Consider the following 23,092-nt stretch of genomic DNA (forward strand, 5'->3'; position numbering starts at 1 on the left):
GGCTCTTTCCTCCGCGAGCGGTAACACGTTTGGGACGGCGCGTACTTTACCGCCCTCCCGGTGATCTCCATCGATGTCGACGATTCCAAAGGCGAGATGCAGCGGTCTGTCGATTAGTTTCGCCGAGCGCACGCGCGACGGTAGCTTAAACACGTAGTGATCTTCCTCGTAAGTCCACTCTACCCCATATTCGGGGAATATTTTATTCAGTAGCGTGTCCGTGTCTTCGAACGTGAGCTGTTTTGTTTGCCACTTCTCCGTTGATAGCGTTATCAGGTTATCAGGCGCTTGGTTCACGTTCAGGAAGCTGTTGGGAATGGAAAATCCCTCTAGACCGACGACGTACGAATCATCCAGGTGTAGCGGCTTATCTAACGCGATCGTGAAGTCATTCAGCGTGTTGGACGGGTACAGGTCCATGCTGGCGTTCGAGAGCAGATACACGTAAAATTCATTTTCTGACATCGTTGGCGGGCACCCAAGAATCGTGATCTTTGGCGTATCCGAACCAACGAACCAAGTAGTGCAATACCCCGTTAATTTTCTTCTTTCTAATCACCGCGGATATGAGTCGCTTATCGTACGAGGAAAGATGGTGGACTGGCTGCAGCTCCTGCTCGTAGAATGATCCCAGTATTTCTTTTCCCGTCGAATCTTTCACGTACACTACGGGCGGATCGGTCTTTCTCGTTCGCGACACCTCGAACACTTCGGCCGTCCACCTTTGATCGTAGCCTTTGGCGAACACGCCGCGGTCTAAGGCGAGCCGCACCTGGTCCCCTGATTTATACTTGCTCTCGCGCGGGGTCGTCTTACGATTCAATCTGTTGAACAGAGCTACTTCATTTCCGGCGTTCACGTTTTTCGGCTTTTCGCCCGTGACAGAGTGTACCGAGTCGTTATAGTCGGCCACTATCTTCGGCAGCGCGTTGATATAATTAAACTTCCCCGTACTAGTGAAATGCCTGGCTATTCTTTCCCTAATTGTTCTCTGCACGCGTTCACAGGAGGCCGCTTTCATTCCGCTTTGTGTGCTATAGTGATTTAGCAGCGACTGAAAGTACTGACGAACTGGGGAACCCCAAAATTCGCTCCCGCGATCCGTGAGCAAATTCTTCGGAATTCCGTGACGGAAAACTCGTTGGAAGGCTTTCTTTACGTCTTGCGGGCGCTTTGTGCGAATGGGGACCATGTACAGGTACCTCGATAGCGTATCTATGACCGTTAGGATGTACCTGAAGCCCTTGTTAAATTTCTGATATTTGCGCATATCCAGAAGGTCCGCCTGATATAAATCCCGCACGTGAGTTGCGATGATGGAGCGCCGCTTAAATTTTTTCTTCACTGGCTTGTGAAGGGTGTAAGCATCTTCTTTTTTCAGCTGTTCCACGGCTTCTGCGCGCGTGAGCTTGTGATAACGTCGGTACCGATCCACTCCACCTAACCCTTTCTCCTTGATCTTTCTATAGGGCCCCATATTTGCTCCAGCGAGCAATGCGGTGTATTTTCAGAGCGCTTATAATTTTCGATACTTTTTTGTACCAGCTGGGTTTCTTGATGAGCGCGCTACGACGTGCTAAGTAGCTCACGAGAGCCACAATGTTTGAGCGATTGATTCGCTTCCCTCTATATACTAGCACATTATCCGCCTGCCAGGTGAAAACTTTCTTCAATTCTTTTAGCACAGATTTCGCGCGTGCTTTATCAACGCCGGAGGGTAGAAGATTAAAATCGAATGGATTGGGTTCCGGTTCGGGCTCCGAATGGACAGGTTCCAGAGGAGGAGGAGGAGGAGGAGGAGGATGATAGTGAGCTCGCTTCAGCAAGTAATAGAGGGCTTCCAGTATTTTGCCCACTTTTACATCGTCCGAATCGTTAGATTTCAGAACTTCACCTATTTCTATTCTATGAGCCATGACCGATGGCTTTGGATATCGCTCGCCCGGCGACTCCCGCCACGAGACTTGATAGCCCTGAGAGGAGCAGTGGAAGTATGGGAATGAGACCACCTCGTTGTCCCCTAATATATTTCTTCAACTGCCGGGGGCACTTATGAAGTGACTTGTAGGCGAGGAAGCGGAGGATTTTTTTGTGTTTCTTCAGGTTTTTATGAAGTTCCGTCGAAAGTGGGATATTTCCGCGTAGAATGTTCAGACAGATTTCCGAAAGGATTCGAATGTCGTCGCAGCTGAGCTCTTTAAGTAACTCTGCGCGGTGCGTCGGTTTGCTGGCGGCCAATACTTTGAGGAGCGTGAGATGTCTTCTAAGATCGGCCGTCATTTCGCGGGCGTAAACAGGAACTGCCGGTCGTGCGGTAAAATACCCGTTCGCAGGCTACGAGAGGGAGGTGTTTGCGCGTGCAGATCCACAACTAAATAACCGTGCGCCTTCTCCGTCGCCTGGTTATATGCGTCGAGAAAATAGGAGAGCCCCTGTTTCCCGAATACCTGACGTCCGAAGGTTTCGATCTGTTGTACGGACCGCGCGTTCCGGAACAATACGATATAACTGGCGTTCAGCGATATCGTTCGAAAAGCGGCATTGTGATAGAACAAGGCTTGTGTGATCAGGATCACGGACGCATTCTTATGGTGGCTACCACGTACAAACAGCGACTCTACCTCCGATAGAACCCCCTTTTCCGTGATTTGATCGTCAATAACTATGAGAGTGGGATATCGCTCATCCCAATCTGCGGGTATCCTGTCCATAAACTCCACACCGTCGAAATCCTTTTCCCAGCCGGCTGCATACTTTCGTACGTAGAGTATCTTCTGCGGTGGAATGCTAAATAATTCGGGGTGTCTCATTATATTCTGCGTGAGCACCGTCTTCCCACACATGGACGCGCCGGAGATGAGAATTCGAGCAGGGTGCTGGAACTGCATGCGCATCGTGGAATAACTCGAGCAGACTGTGTACCGAGGTGTGATGCATCTTTATTTTCATCCATAGCTCCTAGAGCGATTGATGATCGTCTCCAGGACTCTTATTTCTTCCTGACATAGTTCCTGAAGCTCGCGCAGTGATTGCTCCCTGTAAGCCGACAGGTACTCGTCCAAGATTTCGCGTATGATTTCCCGCAACTTGCTTGCGGTGATACGGGAGCGCAATATGTGGCAGCACATCTCGACGAAGTTCTCTCGCTCGTGTGACGCCTCGAAGCGGAACCGCGTGGAGTTGATGCACCTGAGTCGCGCCATCTGGTGGCACGAGGTAAGTTTGGTTGTATGAGATAGAGACATTGGGTTAGAACCATCTGAAGCCGCCGCCGCCGCCGCCGCGCGCCGTCTGGTGGCGAGCCAATCGGTATAAGTTTGAACATCTGAGATAGGGCCGCAACGGGTGGGTGCCGGTGAAGGCAGTGGCGGCGGCCAATCAGATGGGGGGGCTAGGAGAGTGGCTTAGAATGGACCAATCAGATGGGTAAGTTTGGACATCTGAGATAGGGCCGCAGCAGGGGTCGCTGCAGCCGCGCCTGGACCAATCAGCGGTCGCGCCGGCCAATCAGCGTGAAGCCCGCTGGGGGGTGGAGTCAAGTAATGAACATAAACGGGCGGGGGCGGAGCTATGGTGAACCAATCAACGCGCGCGCGCGATCAGTAGCGGTGGCCAATCAACGCGCGCGCGCGCGCGGAGCCAAGTAATTAGCATGAAGGGGTGGAGCTACGGTAAACCAACCAATGCTCAGTCAAGGCTTAGCATGAGCCAATCAGCGTGTGAAGTGGGGGCGGAGCCAATTAATTAGCATGAAGGAGCTACGGTCAACCAATCAAAGATCAGTAGGCTTAGCATGGGCCAATCAACGTGTGAAGTGGGCGGAGCTAATGGCGGCCAATCAGATGGCTTTGGATTTGGCTTGTGTTGGCTTAGAACTGGATTGTGTTGGCTTAGAATCGGCCATCTTGGATTAGAAAAAAGAGCCCGTTATAGCGCTCGGTTCTTGTGCCGCTCGGTTCTTATGCCGCTCGGTTCTTATGCCGCTCGGTTCTTATGCCGCTCGAAAATTATACAGTCTATATCTATACTACTTGCATGAAGTGTGTCGTGGTTTTGCGTTTGGCTGGGGCGAACTTTGACGGTGACTGTACATCACTGCGTATTAGTTTCGGTGTCAGCGAGCGGTGCGTATTAGTTTCGGTGCAGATGAATGTACCTCTAAAACACTGCGCATCACTTTGCATCTCTTTGACTATTCATCTTGAGAGCTTGTGTGTGTCAGAATCCTGTCACAGACTGGAATCTCGTTTATCGAAATCAGTACGTCAAAATCTCGTTCACATGTGCTTCAGTGGGAGAGTTCATGATTATTACTAAGGGGCATGACTGTATTAGCATTTTAGTTACTTGATATGAGAGACTCATTGGCGAGAAAAGGAGATGATGATGGATTTTCTTATATTTAACAGTATTTGCCCTATCTCCCACCACTTGTTTATCAAGGTTAAATTGTTTCGTAAAATAGATTGGTTGGCTAGATATTTTACAGACATCTTCCTAGATTCCTGGCTGCCATTTTAAAGGAGTAAAGACATGCTGGTACCGACCAGTTTGTTGTATGTATGTATGTTGTAACATCGTATTACAGGAGAACAAAAGGCTGCGGGAGACAACTCCAGATGACAGTGTGGCCAACCTTCAGGAAGAGCTGATTGCGGTGAAGTTACGAGAAGCAGAGGCTAACCTTTCTACCAAGGAACTCAGGCAGAAAGTGCTGGACCTACAGGCCATGTGGGAGGTAGGGTACAATGATATAACCTTAGGGTGTGCTAGGGTGTCCCTACACAATTTACTTTTACAAAAGTGATGTACAACATTTATGATGGTCCTCTCTGCAGTCAACAACGTACAAGAAGCTTGCACACTGCACCCTTTTCACGTCGCAGCATTATTTCACATTGCAGGAGGCACTACAATGTGCCGTAAATATGGGTATACGTAGGGCCTGACTTTTTCGGGTTTTATTTTTGGCCAAATTCGGGGGGTAAATATCGGGTGATACTTTTCATTTGAAAATTCGGGTGTATTCGGGTTAAATCCCGTTACGGCATATTCTGTCGTCAGGAATTCGGGTGTATTCGGGTGATTTTTTTTTGTTTAATAAAAATTTGTCTTAACATGGAACTAATGTTTAGCAATGTTATCAAAGTTTATTTTAATGCACGCTTATGAGTGTGCCACGCGACCCGGATGTTTTCGGGTAGATTCGGGTTAAACCTGAATTTTACAGATTTCGTTCGGGGGGTAAATATCGGGCAGATCCGGGTTTGACCCTAAAAAGTCAGGCCCTAGGTATACTCTTAGTAGTAAACCCACATTTTGTAGAGATATGGATATAATGAGGTAAACCTGCGGTCCCAATGTGTTGAGACCCCAAACAAGAACTACAGATATGGTGAAGATAGTGCTACAGTGAAGTTTTTTTTTAGCGGTCTGCCACCCCTCATTTTCGAGAGATGCTACTGTAGTATACTTTATGAGTAACTTAGTAGCATTAGGAGTAATTTAAACGTGCGGAAATAAAAAATAAAAGATGGAGAAATGCAGGTATGAGAACAGGAAAAGGACGAACATGTTACGCTATGAAGCGATTAGTGGCCATTTCTGTGTAGCTGTCCACCGTTCCCTCTTTCAGAAACATTTATCTGAGAAGGAAAGCCAGCCAGAAAATCAGTCAACGCCATCCCGATGGCGAGGTGACAAGTCTCAGGTTCCTCAGCTGCAGGAAGAGCTCATGACAATTCGGCTGCGAGAGGCTGATGCTATGGCTGAGCTCAAAGAACTCAGGCTGCGGGTAATGGAGCTGGAAACTCAGGTAGTGTAACACTTCCTCCTCCTCCTTCCAGCTCGCATTATGTAGTGTTCAGGACGATCACCTTCAACGCTGAGGCTGGGAGGTGACACGGGTTCGAATCCCGGCACCGACTGTGCAGCCGGAGGTTTGTCCTGGGTTTTCCGGACTTTCCAGACGGCTCTGGAAACAGTTCCCCTTGAAGTCTGCAAAGGACACACATTATCCTTCCCTGTCTCCCACTCCATCCTGCTGTCCTCTGTCCATCTGTCCATGTCTGTACATCACTGATAGCCACAGTTGCTTCGCGTAACTAAAGACTTAAAAAAAGAACAAGAAGACGCTGCCTCCACCAGATATGAAGCTCTAGATCTAGGAAGCACACTTAGAGCCTCATGTTTTAGGGTTAAGGGCTAAGAACACGAGGAAGACCAACGCGCTGAGCACTTTCTTGTCCGTTTGTGTTTAGTGCTTTTAATCAGTATGCAGCACCCGTGTTTCCAGTCGGCCATTTTAGGGCGTAAAAGGGAACGAAAACCAGTTTTTACCTCCCAGTTTGCATCATTGACACTTGGGATAAAACTTGAAGACCTTGAGCAGCAGCCTCCAAAAGTGCTGATTCAGCCACCAATGCAGGCACTAGAGAACTCTAAGCGCAGTGCACTTTGCGCTTATGCTCGACATCTCATGATTGCCTGAAATGTGAGAAGCGTTCTCTAATTTTTCGCCCAAAAATGTGCTGTTCCGCCTTATATTGCTCGCCTTTTCCCATTTTAGGGCCCCTGAAATAAAACCCGATTTTTGCACTCCCCCCAATTTTGGGATGTAACTCCAAACATATAACAGTCTACGCTTACTTAGGGCGCGAGTCTTCCGCGATTCTGCAAAATATCTTGGAATCTGGAATTCATCGCGGAATCCTTTGCTTGGCACGAAATTTCATGGAATCCATTATTTTTAGGGGTGTGCAGATATTCGTGTTCTCGAATTGGAATCAAATATCAGTCACTCAAAGTATTTCATTCGCGAATTGAATACCCATTATTCGGATTTCCAAATATCAGACTATTCGCCGAGTACGAATGACACCTCATGAAAGTGGGCTTCACATGAAGCTTCCCTGCATGACGTGAAGCCTCCTTTACGAAGCTGCCAATGCTGCAGGACCAACAGAGACAGATTGTAGTTTAGCTTTGGATAACGTTAGCCCTAGTTTATTGTGCATACTTCTCCTGAGGTCAGGGCACAGGTCCCTCCTGTGTGCAGGTTAGCATTTCCATCATCAGCGATATATCATCGAAATATAGATGCATGTGATGACAGTGATAATTGGCAAGTGAGATGTGACGATATTTCTACAAAGTTTCTCCAGTCTCTGTGTAGTGCAGGAGCTGTGTCCACACTCTAAAAGAAGAACTAGGATGGCTGCAGCATTGCAAAAGCACTTGAAATTGCATTCACTATTATCACAGCTGATAACAACATGTTCAGTACTACATTCGTTTAGACAAAAGAAGCACTGAACGTGATCCTATATTGTATATCCCATCTACGGGGTCTTACCCTATAAAAGTCTACCCGTGCCGTCATGCCGTGCTCGCCAAATACTCAATGCACGTGGCACATTGTGCAGTCTTCATATAAAGCTTATAAGGACATTTAACCTTGGTAAATTTCGAAGTGATTGGGCACTGCAGCACGAAGTTATAACTTAAAACGTGCAATTCCCATAGTCAAAACAATCAAGATGGTGGCGTTGCGAAGAGCAGTTGACATGCTGCTCCCCAGATGGCGACGTGTCACATATCATGCCAGCTGGATTGAACTGCAGTTTTCATTTCACTTTCGTGTAACTGTCGTATTTTGCTCCCGAAGTGAGCAACGTGAGGAATGAAAATGCCGACGCAATTAGCGGACGAGACCCAAAAGGGATGTCGTCTGCTTACTGAGATGCAGTGAAATAACATAACGCTGGATGAATTGCCAGAACGACATATCTTCGATATTTACCATGATGGAATATCCTTATGAGCTTTATACGTAGACAACACATCATACCACCTGCATTGAGTACTTGGTGAGCACGGCATGTCGGCACGGGTAGACTTTTATAGGGTAAGACACTGTATATTGTAACACCAACAGCGCAAACAGATTTAGATTTTTTGGCCACTACGTGCATATCCCAGCCGATTGACTTACCTGTGTCTGGAATGCAGTTTCAGCTTTTTGGTAGTGACCTTTTGCATTGCTATACTTCAAGGTTCGAAGCAGTCATCAGCGATATATCATCGAAATATAGATGCACGTGATGACAATGATAATTGGCGAGTGAGGTGTGACGATATTTCTACAAAGTTTCTCCAGTCTCTGTGTAGTGCAGGAGCTGTCTCCGCACTCTAAAAGAAGCAATATCATTGCAATAGAAGCAATATCTGCAATATCATTCCAGGTGTTCAGTGTCCTACATGTGAAATGCATGAAGCATTTGACAGTTTTCAGTTTGCTTCATGAAAACAGCACATTCTTCATTGTAAAAATAATTTGGCTGTACTTGCGCAGATAAGCATGTATGCCTCGTGTTAAGTGAATACATTAGCACGTGTTCCTTTTTTAACCTTTTTCTCGTGTGTGTCCCGAGGTCTCTTTGCAAGTATCAGCAGCACACAAGCTGTTTCTAGGGCTTAATTCTTGCAAGTTAAAGGAGTTGGGACACCTTCATAGATGTTGTTCATTACATCATGGACGCACTGTACTGCACGCCGCAATACTGAGGAAAAAAGAATTATTCTTCTACATGTCGTACTTACCGAGATACAAGCCCTCGAACACACTCCCGAGCGAAGCGTAGACGTCACAAAGGTCAGAGCTGCGTCCATTGCCATTGGCAGCCGTAAGCGCGGGACTTCTCGTGCGCTGTGATGTCAGAGCCGCATGAGTTTCTGTATTCGCGGTGCCCATTTTCCCCGCTTCTATTACCCCCTTCGCTGTGAAATTTTCAATACAGGTTCACATCGGTGCAAATAATGTTTATTTACGTTTATCTGGCATAACCTGGGATGACCTGTCTCAACCCCTTTAATACTGTTAGAAGCTTTTTGTCCAATGACGTGATACTATTCGATTTGATATTCGAAAGGCAGTTTTGTAGATATTCGTTTTTGATTGGTATTCAAAAGTTTTCATATTCCCACAACTCTGCTTTTTAGGGCGATTTTTGTGTTTTACTGTAAGTGACAATGATGGAAAGTTGCGGGTAAAAAAAAACAGTCTGTCTTGGTTTGACCCCAAAACACAAGGCCTAATTAAGGGCCAGTTTAATTAATTGTACTCGATCTGTTTCTTCTCTTATTCAGAATCAAGTGAGTCTGAACCAGATCCGAAGACAGGCTGAGGAAATAGCGAAGCACAAACAGCTCTCCGATTGTGTTGTGAGCAAAGAACGTGAGCTGCATTCTCTTGTACAAGATGAAGCGAGGAAGTTGACAGACCTCGAATCCAAGGTAGCGTACCTTATGGATTTAAAAGTAGGCCTCCATGTATTATGCTGGGTCAGAAAGCTCCCAAGAAATGTCTGCCACACTGGTGATGCCTACATGACCCTAAAGTTGTCAAGCAGGCGGCTAGGAGATATGATTTGTACTTGAAGGTGCAGCTTGCGACAAAAGTTTACGGAACACTGCACTAGCGTATTTCTTCATCCGAGTGTCCCCCTGCTAGTGATCGTGAAGAGGTCAAATAAGAAACGGGTGACTGGCTATTCTATCCATCTCTCAGTATGTATGTCTGTTCCTGTTTGCTGCTAGGGCATCGCTCCATTGGAGAAATGCGACACCCCGGTTCTCCGTAAACTTTTGTCCCAAGCTGTGCTACCTATTGAACCTTGTGGTTTCAAGTGGTTTGTGCACTACTTGTATGTATTTTGTTACTGCTGTCTTTTCAGGTAAACCTATTGAACTTGACACAGAATGCCTTTTTGAAGCAATTTAAATGTTAGCCATCAGACAATGTGTTCTATTCCAGCAGACTACGCTAACACTGTTCTGTTCACATTATTTTAAGAATTCAATTCTCCAAGATATACGTGCTGTAAACTACCACACAGGCAGGCAGGTTGAAGAACTCCATATACTGCTGAACCTTCACATAACGAACATCGATTTAACGAAATCACCCATTTAATGTATTACTTCCTTTTACAGTAGAACCTCTTTATAGTAACTCCTCTTGTAGTAAAACTCTGCTTATAGTAAACGAGAACTGCGGTCCCGATAGAATCCCATACATTCAATGGCACACCTGATATAATAAAACTCCTGATCTAGTAAAATTTCATCATGGTCCCAGAGAGTTTACTACAAAGGGGTTCTACTGTACCGCGGAAAAATGCAGAATTCATAGTTCCCTGCTGCAGAATTCAGGTTTTTCCGCAGCAGAAAAAGAAGGGCCTTAAACATGGTCTTGCACATTTATTTATTTTATTTATTTCAGGGTACTGCTGGCCCAAGTAGGAATGTACATTAACGAAAGCTCAATATTATAATATTGTACCTGCCTGTCTCTCTGATATATCATGCATGTGATGCACGTTATAGTGTAAAAAAAAATAAATATTTACTTCTTTCCAGATGAAAGAAGAACGAATGAATGCTCGAATACGTGAAGTGGAGCATACGCAGGTCATAGCTGAAATGAAACAGAAAATATCTTCTTTAGAGATAAGGGTAAGGCCCACCAAATATTGCCCTATCAAATCACCAAATAAGTCAGCATTGTGTAGTTCATTTATAGTTCTCCAGCCCAGTGAATATCTCGACACTGCACATTTGATACACGTGGTCATCTGTTTTTCTTTTTTTTGTCTGAGCATGCTCGACCTCACCAAACAAATTCGGAGCGTGTCCGTTAAGTCCCGTTTAAATCATAACAAAGACTATTTGTTATTCATTAAGGGGAGATGCGGCAATTAAAATGTCGAATTTTGTCCAAAAAGTTCGTTTTTCAAAGTGTGCATTTTTGTGCTCCTCGCACCTTCACTTATCATGTCACGAAGTACTTCAGTCAAATTCAGACTAGAAATTGATTAAATACTTATTTTTGTAACCCGCACTCGCAAAAAAGTGAGCAGAAATTACGCTCGGAAGGCTCTTTCTGTTTTGCCAATTGCGCGATAACTTTCCTACCGATCGGCGCCATCTTGGTATCATTTGAAAGAGGAGAAATCCAGCTCTCCGATGGCCGTAGTTTCGCACTTCTCCGACAGCAAATAAGGGAGCAGGGCACGATCGATGAAAGCAAAACTCGGAAAGTGATTGGCTCCCGAGAGTCACGTGGCCAGCGCGCGGCCCTCCTATTGCCGGAGGCGGCGCGCCACGTTCAAAATGCGCGCTTTCCTCGATGTTCCGTGCCGCGCCGGCTGTTCTGGGGAGTTTGTAAAGCACGATGATATTGATTTTACGTAATATTAGGCTCTGAAAAAGCTGCGTGACCAGAAAGGCTACTGTCCTGGTGGGTTTTGAAGGGCTGCTGTAGCGATTTGTGACAAATAGAGCAAAAGAAACTTCGGAGCTGGTTTTTTTAGCTTTTCATTTGCATCTGATTGTCATTACGGGGAGCTTCACCATATCTGTACGGTTGAAGATAGAGGCTTCCTGTCTGTTGCATGGAGTTCCAGACACATTAAGGAGTGCAATAAAGCTATTAGTTATTATTTATCTCATACAGAAAATTTTGTAAAGCCCTTTTTGTCAAGCAGTATATCTGTAGAAAAACAGGACAAGGGGTATTTAAACTTTGGCTAGCAATAAATGAGATGGGGAGAAAAACTAACAGCTTTATTGCACGGGGCAGGCCCTTAGTAATGTTTTGACATAAAAATATCATGAAATTTCGACACCATTAATCAATCAATCAAGTGACTCGTTAGACAGTATGCTTATGCCTATAACTCAATAAGTAAAATAGATATTCAGAAACCGATTGTTGCATTGAGATGCTGGTGCTGAAATACATAAGCACACCAAATTTGGTTAAGTTTGAACTATAAATAAGGAAGTTAGCTTTAATTGCCACATCCCCCCTTAACAGCTATGAATAATTAGTGGAACAATTTTCTGCATGGATCATAGAAAAAAACTTGCGAAATACTCATGAATTCTATAAGACATTGAAACATTGATCCCTATTTACGCGCATAATTTGCACACTTTTCTTAAAAGTCTGAAAAGCTGCTGGTGCGTAATTTACGTGGTCATACAGTAGAACCTCATTAATTTGAAGTCGTCTGGATGGCAAAAAAATTTCGAATTAAACGAGCATTAGAACTAAGCAAACCTGGGCACATTGTGAAAGAAAATATATATTTATTTGCCAAAGAACTTACCTAAGTTCGTCTGCCGCTTTCCGACAATGACATCGCGCGTCACTGTTCGTTCCAAGATGGGCTACAAAGTCCATCACATCGCTGCATGTGCGCCGTTGGCTTAAGAGACTTCCGCAAAACGATGGCGCACGTGCAGATTCCTCGCACCTGGCGTCACCACTCTGTTCATTTCCGCGAGCAGTGTTCAGGATGATGTCCCCCGCGAGACTTGCAGCACAGGTCCGTTCTGTGTCTTATATCCTGGCATACTCTTCGAAAGACGCGAAGCCCTCCTCGAAACTTCCAAAACGCATTCACATAATCCATAATGGCAGCGCAGCTGGGACACTGGCAGGCAAAGAAGCACGAGGACGTTACGCCACGGGATTGGCGTCTGGGAAAGCGGAGTCAGCGAGCAAGCATGTGTTTTTTATGGCAGGTCGTCGTTGCGTGGGCTGGAAGGCGGTGGAAGATGATGAAATTCTTTGGGAAACTTACTAATTAAGCGGGATACGGGCCAGTTTTCCTCAAGTTATGCAGTCATATTGCAACACATGAAGACTGCACCTCAGCAACCCTTCGAATTAAGCGAGATGGAATTTCTTCTACTTCTTCTTCTGGCTTCAACTGTATCAGTAATGATATTCACACAGTGCTATACTCCTAAAATTAAACAGTATACAGTCATATCTCGGTTATCCGTAGTTCAGTAATCCGGAAAACTCGTTATCTGGACTACATTACCAGGAATGAAACTGCTACCATTGAATTTTGTCTCGGTTATCCGGAATTCGTTATCCGTATCTGGACAGCAAGTACGGGGACCAATCTTCCTAGGTCATTCTGATTCGTTTACCCGGAAAGGTGTCAACGTCCTCCTTCCCTGTCATGTGCTGTGGTCGCATTGTTCCAGAAAAGGGTGACATCTCACCGGGGCATTCTGTACTGTTGACTCCCCTCCCCTTTCTTCAGGGGGCACGCATTGTTTCTGTGTGTGGGCACACAGTAGATATGGTAGACGATAAGCGGAAGAGGTGCCCTGTATCCACTAAAGCCCCTCTATCTTCATACAGGAGCCTTAGTATCCACCGGGCACAAGAAATCCACATGTGAATGTCAGTGTTGAGGCCGTCCGAAGGCATCACCTGTCTTTTGGTGTATGTCAAAGACATTTGCAAAAAGACAAGAACGTGTGTGTGGGACCGAGATTCTGACACATTACCCTTCTTTGAAAAGCAGAATGACGCAGCGGGTACCGTGGCTGCGAACAAAATTCTGTCACACGCGTGCAGACTAATTTCAAGCAGCTCACTCCGCATGTAGTAGCGATCTTTTCCTTGTTTCCTTTTCTGGAGCTTTAAAGAGGTCTTCCAAATTTTTCGGGTTTTCCTGGAAGCTTGCTTGGTTCGGTTATCCGGAAATTCGTTTTCCGGAAGAAAGGGGACGACTCCCGAGGTGTCCAGATAATCGAGACATGACTGTACAGTAAAACCTCGCTAATTCGAAATTCTAGTTAATTAGAAGGGTTGCTGCGGTCCCGTCTTCGAGCATTGCAGTCTGACTGCATAATTTGAAGAAAACTGTCCTGTATCCTGCTTAATTTGTCACTTTCCTACCGAATTTCATCCTCTTCCATCAGCTCCCAGTTCACGCAACGATGACCTGCCATAAAAACCATGAGAGAACTGATGTTCTGAGGCTGGAAAAACATAGAAGGGACAAATACATACAAAGCCTCAATTTGCCTAAGAAGTTGACGATGAATCATTGAACGTTAATAAAAACCATGTTCTTGCTCACTTGCTGGCTTCCCTTTCTCTCTCCTCATAGAAAGGAAAAAAAGAAAAAACAAGCACTGGTATAAGTTTACAATCTCCATATTGTTGGATAAATGCTGTAGTCATGCATGCTGGTTCTAGTGACAGCACAGCATTTGTGCTATCCGTGCCTGTTTCTGGCATTGCAGATCATTGAGTTCATCATGGGCAACGTTGTTAAAAAGCACCCAGTGGACAGTGTTTTCCCACAATTACTTTGTATGCATGTTTTCTAAGCAGGATGTTAATATATCGCGACGTAATAACCATATGCATGACAAATCCGAGCCCAAATATAAACTGGACAGGGGGCGTAGAGACCGACAAACGCAGCACTAGCTTCAAACTGTTTAATGAGGAAAATTGCAAAGGCCTAACTAGTCCTTCCCTTCTCACAATCACCAATGGCGTACCAACATTTGTAGGTGTGCTAGTATTTCTCTGATAAGGAAGTAGAGAGTGTACTGGCACATGTATCCCCCAACTTCAAAAATTCTATCAGCGTAAATTATCTCTCTAATGGTCTTATTCCCATTTTTTCTGGTGATGATGCAGTCTCTAGAAACCAGCTCACACTCACATTCACTGCAGTGAAGTGCAATCTTGTGCAGTACTATGATTATCCCATAGGTATGATGATCTCATTAAAGCAAACATGGTACAACATCCTCAGTGTGGTCCTTTCACTTTACATGATGAGCGGTGCAAGCGCTGCGTTAATTTGGCTATTCCGTTATATCGATTAAAGCTGTGGGCCATTTATTTCAACAGAATCAAGAGCTGCTCACTGCTGGTCAGCTGAGGGGAAGCACAGAATCTGAGGAAGTGAAAGAACTGCAAGATAAAATGTCTGACCTCAAAGCTGAGGTAAGTTGAAGTTCCTGCTTCTCCCTCCCCTTATTCTCTATCAAGATATCAGGTGATGGTTTCAGTGATAATGGTGAAGTGACAAAAATGAGTTTCTAAGACATGCTCTCCAGATGCTTGCGTGTGGTTTCTGCTGAAAAGTCTAGGTGGTATCAAAATTAGATAAGGGTAAGATTCAAGGTTCAGACAACACACTGGGGGCTTAGGTGTGTGTTTGAGAGGTGGCGGGGGGAACAGTTTTCTTCATACATATTGTATGCTTTAAAACACGCTTTGTGTGAATAATTTCTAGTTTTTTAAACCGTTAAGTTGCGAGGACCGGATTACTGAAAGGAAAGAAAGCCAAACAGTTTGTAGAATGGATGGCAATACTGGTATTTGTCAAGATATGTACAGCCTAAATAGAATCGTAAGTAGAACCTCTTTGTAACACATGCATGCACACACACACACACACACACACACAAAAAAAAGAAAAAAACTTCACTATATCAGCAGCTTGTGCTTGGGGCTTCAAAACAAGGGCTAGCAGGATGGCATTACTACACTCGTACCTTCACTACATGCAGACTCGCTATACTGGGCATTTGTTTTTATCTGTTGATAATTCAAAACTGCCAGAGCTGCCTAGATGTAGATATGCATAAGGCCTGACTTGTTAGGGTTATACCCGATTGCAACCATATTTCCCCCCTCCCACTATTGAAATCAGGAAAAGCAGGGTTTAACCCAATGTTTCCCTGAAAACTGCTGGACCAGGGGGATACAAAGTCATCACAACTAACACACAACTTTGGAAACTGTGCTGTAAGTGTATAAATATGCCCATGCAAACTGTCAAAACAGAAACCCTGCTGCTTCTCAGATGCATGGATATTGACACTCTGTCTACTGCTGTGTCGTGTGAATCATGCTGAGTAGACTGAAGATTTACACCTGATTCAATCTGATTTTGAGAGAGAGAGGCTTACAAGGTATTTCCGTGAAGCAGACCCTAACAACATACGATGGAGTTTGAGTTCTCTGAAGTTTCTTATGGGAATATTAATGATAACAGCTTATTGACAAAACAAAACAAATCAAATTCATCAATGGAGACAATGTATGCTCACTAGAGCCTGAACTTTTTGGGAAATATTTTTTTCTAAATTCGGGTGGGAAAGATTGAGTAAATAAACATGTGCACTAAATTTATGCGAATTTGGGTGAAAAAAAAACTTCCAGTATGTTAAATTCGGGTAGAAATCTGGCTCAGTTCCTCATACTAACTGTAGTGGTTTGGTACAAATGTGGGATCTAACTGAATTTGCTGCCAAACAAGTAAGTTAGTGCATTTGCATACAGACGCCCAGTGAGGGCAATTTGCCGGATAAAAATTGGGTTTCACTCTAAAAAGGCAACCTTCAATTTGGGGTGCAAATTCGAGGAAGAATCTGGTAAAACCCTAAAACTTTAGGCTCTGACTATAATTAGTGTTCAGATAACAGTACAAAAAAGGTGTAAAGCTTTCCCTTGTAGCTGTGAAACTGTCCATCGAATCACAGCGAGATAGGCAGGTCATTCCATGTTTTCACCCAAAAATGTGACATAAACTGTTACGAATAATTTGTAAGACATATCTCTTTGTAGCAAAATGTGATGGGTAATTTGAGTTTAATGTTTATATGAAGAATACCTATTGTGCCATTAATTAATTTATAAATAGGTTTCCGGGTTTTTGGATTTATCCGAAAAAGTCCGAAAAATGTACTCCGGTAAAAGTTTAAGCAATTCGGATTAATCCGAAAAACTCCGCTTGGCAGATGTTTTTCCTGATAACCGGGTTATTGTTCTCAGCCTCCTTTCGTGTTCTGGGCTTCGTGTGACCTTAGATACCAGCCCCAACGCAACTTAATAATGACTTCCGTGACCTAGTGTTTTCTTCGGCGGTCAGCTCGACCAGTTGAGGGTTCACCGCCCGAGGTTTTCCTCAGTCTGTTTCCCGATTTCCTTGTCCTACATGTGACCTAAGAACTAAAATAAGCATCGAACTGAGGTCTCTGAGAACTTGGTCTTTTTGAAAGGGCAACTAGTTGCAGTGCTGACAAGATGGGACGCAAGCAAAAAATGCCCTGCGACTACGTCAAGGAATACCCTGATTACAAGGAGTTCACATCGTCCCGCTATCGCGATGCAGAGGTTGTCATAAGTATTGCCGCATAACAGTGAAAACTGCGCATGGAAAGGATGCATTAAGAATTGCGGAACAACTCTGTGTGCGTCGCACGAAGTGCATTGTTAAGCTTGTCTCTCTTCAGTGTTGTGGCAACACATGTGATAACTGCATTTTCGCTGCGCAACTGTGCGTGCGTCGTCAAGTTTCCTCCAAATTTCGGATATGAACTAAGCTGTAAATCATAAACTCCGTTTAAAAAAAAGAATAAACTCCGAAAAACATTCTCCGGTAACGCCCAGAAATAAACTCCGAAAACCCCGAACCCTATTTATAAATAATCAGGCTCACTTTGAACTTAATGAGTGTGTAAATGTCAAAAATGCCAAGAAATTTACACGTGATTGTAACAGTTTCAAAGTGTGTAAAAACAGCCAAACTTGGAGTGTGGAGTGCTTTCTTTTTTAGTAGATATATTGGTCTTAAAGTCATAGGACATGTTAACGTATATATTTCTATGGCATATGTAATGAGAGAAGTAGCTGGTGCATGATACATTATCGTCGTCTGAATCGGGGGGGGGGGGGGGAAATCTTAGTTTGGCTAGGGCATATTTAACTAATATATTGCAGAAAATCATTAATATATAAAAAATAAGCGAGTCCTAGAATGGGCCCTTGGGATACACCAAGGTTTGTCGATTAATGAGTAGAGCTTTTTTTTACCTAGGGCTACATATTTGATTCTGTCTCTTAAATAGCTGCGAAGAAATTGTACCACCCACTCCATATCTTTCCAACTTCATGAGTAGAATATGGCGGTTAAAGAGGTCGAATGCTTTGATAAGATCTTAAGAAATTCCCATGGTTAAAAACCGGACTTGTGTTGAATCATGTTCAGTTCAACCCGATTTGACCCAGATTACTGAAACAAAATATAGCCCGATATTTAGCCCGCTGATGTTGCTCATAAGTATAACTCGAAAAAGTCAGCAGCAAGGTGGGCATCCTGTTGGGTAATATATGTAACTACTGGATGACTAATTTCCTAGAATTGATTAACTATTCTTTAAGGAGATGTTTTTGGGAGAATGTAAGATGACAGAATTGGGAGCGATCAATGTTTAAACCCGCCCTGTTTTTTAAAAATATCTTTAAACGAGCATGTGCTTCGAGATATAAATTGCTACATTTTGCTAAGCAAATGAGAAGAAATGGAACCCACGCACTCTTAGAGCGCAACAGGAGTAACAGGCATTCAAGTCGGGGTCCCTGATCTGGTGGCCAGATAGACTGTCTTCCGGCTAATATAAGCCAAAGGTCGTGTTGTTTCTGTGCTCGACACGTGCATAGTTCTGGTTGTTGCTCATTTGCATATCAAAATTTGGCGAACGAAAACAACGAAGACAGCGGGAAACGACAAGAGAGTTACCTTATTGTACAATTTTTTAAGCATGTCTCATGGAAGAAGGCACGAAGTAGGTTGATTTACTTATTGGCAATTATTCTTTTCTCCGCCATTTTGAAGATGACGCGAGCGCCTCTACAGGTAGTTGGAGAGGCCTATTGCCGCTGTAGGTGGAGATGCACAAGACTACCTCACCGCTGCCATAATTGTTACCTTTCACTTTTCGCTTATGTTGCCGGTGCCAAAGTCAACATTGATGTTAATGCTGCTGAAGCCTCAAATGGCAATGCCCCATTAGTCTCAGTCATTGGTGAATTTACGTCTTCGCCTCCGCTAAACATATCTACCGCGGTAACGAGGTAATTGACATCTTCACCCGAAGTGGAGGTTGACATTTCAGTATTTCTGATAGGAAATAGGGTGCCTTTCAGGAAAATTACTGAGATATAAAAACACTTTTCAGTACGGTCCTCAAGATACGTGCAGCATAATAAAACTCTGCTTCTGAAGGGGTGCATTATTTCATTCCCCACATCACCACCAGCGATTGGGGAGAGTATCGCCCTTGGCGATGAAATTCCACCCCGGTGCACATTATACCTTAAAGCTACGCTCTAAACCAAATCACATTAAAAACGTCCACTACGCGGATATGTCAGTTTCTCTACGATTTGGGAGAAATGCTTTCACGTGCTTCATGTGTGACATGATTTGTGTTTTTGTCAGGGTGTCGAACCGAACCCGAACCCGAACCGAAAACCGTACCCGAACCGTTATTTTTGCCGGAACCGAACCCGAACCCGAACCGAAATTTTCATAACACTGCTGAACCCGAACCGGAGCAGAACCATAAAAAATAATAGCGGTAACCGGTTCGCAACAAAACGGTTCGGACATAGAAGTCAACACACATCGAACGAAGACACATCGGTATCGTCATCACCCGCCGATATCATGGATTTCAGAAATTTTCGCCTAGCAGTCAGACGACGACGTATAGTAAGTATACTTTCAGCATCTTTTTAACATGTTGAAGCGCAGTTGTCCTTGTGAGCGCCGCGGCTGGCGCCCCACGCACGCGGTGATGCGGCGTCTACTCTTTAGAGACGAAGTGCCACGCGAATGCAACAGGAATGGAGTAGGCCAGTTATGTAGCTCTACACGACGAATATGTGATCAAATAAGCGCCCAAGATTTCCTTTTACACGTGAGCAGTAAAAATTAAACAAGTCAGAAACATGAGAAGTGGAGAAGGAGCGTACGCAGAACGGTGCCTGTTTGATTGGTCGTGGTTTGAAAAGTAAATGTGGTTCTGCTTATTGGTAGTGCAGTTGTGTCGTGATACATTGCCTTTGTGAGGTGGATTAACTAGTACACTGCTGTGAGCTCGGACAGAGTAAGGCTGACAGGCTTATTTTCGACATGCTTCAGTACGGTTTCGGATCGATTCACGCTGCGAAGGCACTGTGCCGGCAAGTACTGTCGTCTATCTTACGCTGTCCATCTTATTAGGCTTCCTTTAAGTTTATCGTGCTGGCACTGTGCGTGTGAAAAAGAGATTTTGGGAACAGAAAGTAGCGGGACAACACCGCTTCATCAGCGTGGACTCTATTTGCAATAAGTGTTCATCCATTTCTTATTTCTGTCGCTAAAGAGCTACCTCACCGCTAAAGACGTCAATGCAGACAACAGCAGTAAGCTGTTTCCACGCATTTCCTGATAAAAGCAGTTTTATGGAACATATAAAACGGAAGCGTTGAACCGGTTCGCGAACCGGTTCGGGGCTGCGAACCGGTTTGCGAACCGGTTCGGTTTTTGGCGTGGCCGAACCGGAACTGAACCGGAACGAAATCAAAACAACGCGAACGCGAACCCGAACCCGAACCGAACCCGTATTTTTTGCGGTTCGACACCCTGGTTTTTGTAAAAGAAGCTGAAAGCAAGGCTACTCAAAGATGCTCGTAGTTGATGACACCCATTTTGAAAGGGAAACTCTAGCAGCGCATCTGAAGCAGAGCGTTTGGTTGTGGTCGCGTGCAAACAAGTTCCGCCTTCGCGGCATGTCGGGAACAAGATTTGTTTTGTCACTCAGCATGAATTATCGGGCACTGGAGTGCATTGTTTCGCTTTTTTTCTTGTACTCAGGAGGCAATAAGTCCCAAAAACCATGCAGGTTTAAAGCGAGATGAGCGCGAATACCTGAGCACGTCTTCCGCGGAGCAGTTAGAATTATTGACCACGGAAATACATTGGTTCTATGGGACGTTTGATGGTGTCAATGGTTTTGTCTAGAAAATTGGTTAGAAAAAAGTCTGGATTGTTGGTCGTCGACAGTAGTAAGCAAAAACCAATTGCTGCTGTTGCTCAGAAGTGCTGGTCCAAATGCCTTCGCGCAAAACCACAGGAGTGCAATTTGTAAGCATTTTTTTCTTTTCTCCGCGTTTTTTGTGCCAATCAAGGGGAGCACAAATTACCAGAGCAAATATGGTAGTTATACAAAAGCTGCGAAATTTATATGCACTAAATGTGTAAATCTAAACAGTGAAACTCCTCTGTAATGAAACTCGATAAAATGAGGAAAAAGAATTGCTGTAGAGGTAAATTTGTTAAAGATGATGTGCATCGTAGCGCTGCTGTACAAAACCGTAGTTTCATGTAGTATTCCAGTAGTGTATTGTAAGAGCAGTATACTGTTGAAACGTCGCTTGACTCCTACGTGAAGCACAAAATTTCGAAGCATACGACTTCTTGTTCGTGTTTGAGTAAGAAAAGTAGCGTGCTCTAAAAGGTCAGTCACATTTTCGAGCGTGGCGCAATACCTACTTGACTGACATACTTCCGCTGCCACGCAGTCAATAATTGTTTTTCGTAGGTTTCTCTAGCATAAATTCTTCACTGTGTGGCAGTGGAAGTCTGTCCGCCAAGCAGGAAAATGCGTTACGCGCAAAAATGTGACTGAAGAGCATACATCATACATCTGCAGCATGGCAGTTAAACCAAGACTGAGATGTGCTAGATGTGATAGATGCTCATGTATTAGCACGTTCAATTCACAATTCTTGGACATTTTCTCGGTCCCACCTTACAACTAAGTTACACGAGCAGTGCAGGAGAAAGCACCCATCATTTCACCCGATTAGTTTTGTTTGCTATTGTGGTTCGCCAGTACCGCATTGTGCAGTTTCGGTTTCAATATGTTAAGGTGTCGTAGAAAATGTGGAAGAAGGTGTCCATGGAACGGGGGGGTCTTTCTATCTCAGACTCATACTAATACGGCGTTGATTTTGTTGATCGTGGTCCTTCAGAAAAGTGAATAGCGTCGACGCACTAATGCCGAAGCCTTTGGCAACGTCGTGCTCTTTGCATCCGCAGTCAACAGCCCTCTGTACTGCTACCATCTTTTCCGGGGTAAATTGCTTTCGCTTCACAGTCATTGGTTGGCTATGCGTCGTCGCCGAGCCTTAGATTTTACCGTGTAAGGCTCGCAACTATATAAGCACGTTGCCTCACGTACATATCGCACATGACGTCACGTGAGAGTCTGACAGTAATGGTCACTAGTGGGGTTTCACCTGTCGCTCTGTGATGGGGTCAATACACCATGAGAAGTGGCGACCCACATTCCCTACTTTGGATGTGTTCTCCCGTGTGTGTTAACCTCGACAAAGGGGGGAATTCAGTCTCTTAGAAGGATGGGGCGTGGCGTTGGGTGTGCCGTACGGCGCAGCAGAGCGCGGTGTTCATCGTTCGCCCGCCCGATTTCATTGCAAAAGTTTGACATAGGGTGAAAAAGACAGGAAAATCACCTCGCTCTTCCGATACGTTCGTTGTAAAGAAATTTTTTGTAAATGTCCAAAAACTACATTGGTCCTATGGGTGTTTCACGAGACAGCGAAAAAAAAAATCGTAGTGTTTTTTTCTTCGATAAGACATTTCTTCCAAAGGAGTCTGACTGTACATGCATCACAGTTTTCCACATAATCTTCATCTACTTGCATGGCATTGAGCCTTCACTGTACCAACTCATTTCCTGCTCCCATATTTATGTTCTCATTGCATTAATCACACGCTCGTTGTTTTCAAATCTTGTTCTGGCCAGTGCACCTTCCAGTTCCCTGTAGCGACAAAGCTCATTTGCGACTAACAAAGCAGCTCAATGACAGAGGATTGTTCACCTTAATCTTTAGTTCGGATTTTTCTTCCCATGCAAGGCTTGACTTATAGAAGGATTACTGAGGATTCTCTCTTCAATTCACTTTTGCTGAATTTAAAATTTTTAGACCAGTTTGCCGTTATACCTTTAGCTTTCTTCTTTTTTTTTGTGACTCTGAAGGAAAACAGAAATGTGCAGCAAAGCGCAAAAATAGCACATTTTTGCAGTACTCTGGATTTTCAAGAAGAGTAGCATAGCAAACCAGCATACAAAGGCAGCACCAAGCAACAGGTATTCATGCTGCGTATCAATACATGTGCGGTATATGACATATGGCAGAAAAAAAAAACTTTTTATTTTGCCATATACCGAGTGTTTCACGAAAGTCCTCTGACTGAATTATTTGTAAACAGGTGGCGCTGTCGAGAAACTTTTTCAGTGATGAAGGGAAGTGCCTCAGGACGAGAGCCACCAATATTTCGACTGTTCTTCACTTTTCAGTCGGCATCCATCACACATTGGCCAGAAGCACTAATTACAATCT

General features: G+C 44.4%; 1 protein-coding gene across 5 annotated transcripts in view; it reads left to right on the top strand.

Annotated features, from left to right (window-relative positions):
* LOC135368070 (ecotropic viral integration site 5 ortholog-like) overlaps nucleotides 1–23,092 on the top strand; it is a 176,687-nt gene that overhangs the window by 135,310 nt on the left and 18,285 nt on the right. For all 5 annotated transcript variants that reach the window (XM_064601146.1, XM_064601148.1, XM_064601147.1 and 2 more), the window contains 5 exons: nucleotides 4,589–4,738; nucleotides 5,636–5,815; nucleotides 9,148–9,294; nucleotides 10,420–10,515; nucleotides 14,741–14,836. In XM_064601146.1, the coding sequence (XP_064457216.1) occupies nucleotides 4,589–4,738; nucleotides 5,636–5,815; nucleotides 9,148–9,294; nucleotides 10,420–10,515; nucleotides 14,741–14,836 (669 nt within the window). The remainder of the gene's footprint in view (nucleotides 1–4,588; nucleotides 4,739–5,635; nucleotides 5,816–9,147; nucleotides 9,295–10,419; nucleotides 10,516–14,740; nucleotides 14,837–23,092) is intronic.

Source organism: Ornithodoros turicata, chromosome 9, assembly GCF_037126465.1.
Source record: "Ornithodoros turicata isolate Travis chromosome 9, ASM3712646v1, whole genome shotgun sequence".
Lineage (NCBI taxonomy): Eukaryota > Metazoa > Arthropoda > Arachnida > Ixodida > Argasidae > Ornithodoros > Ornithodoros turicata.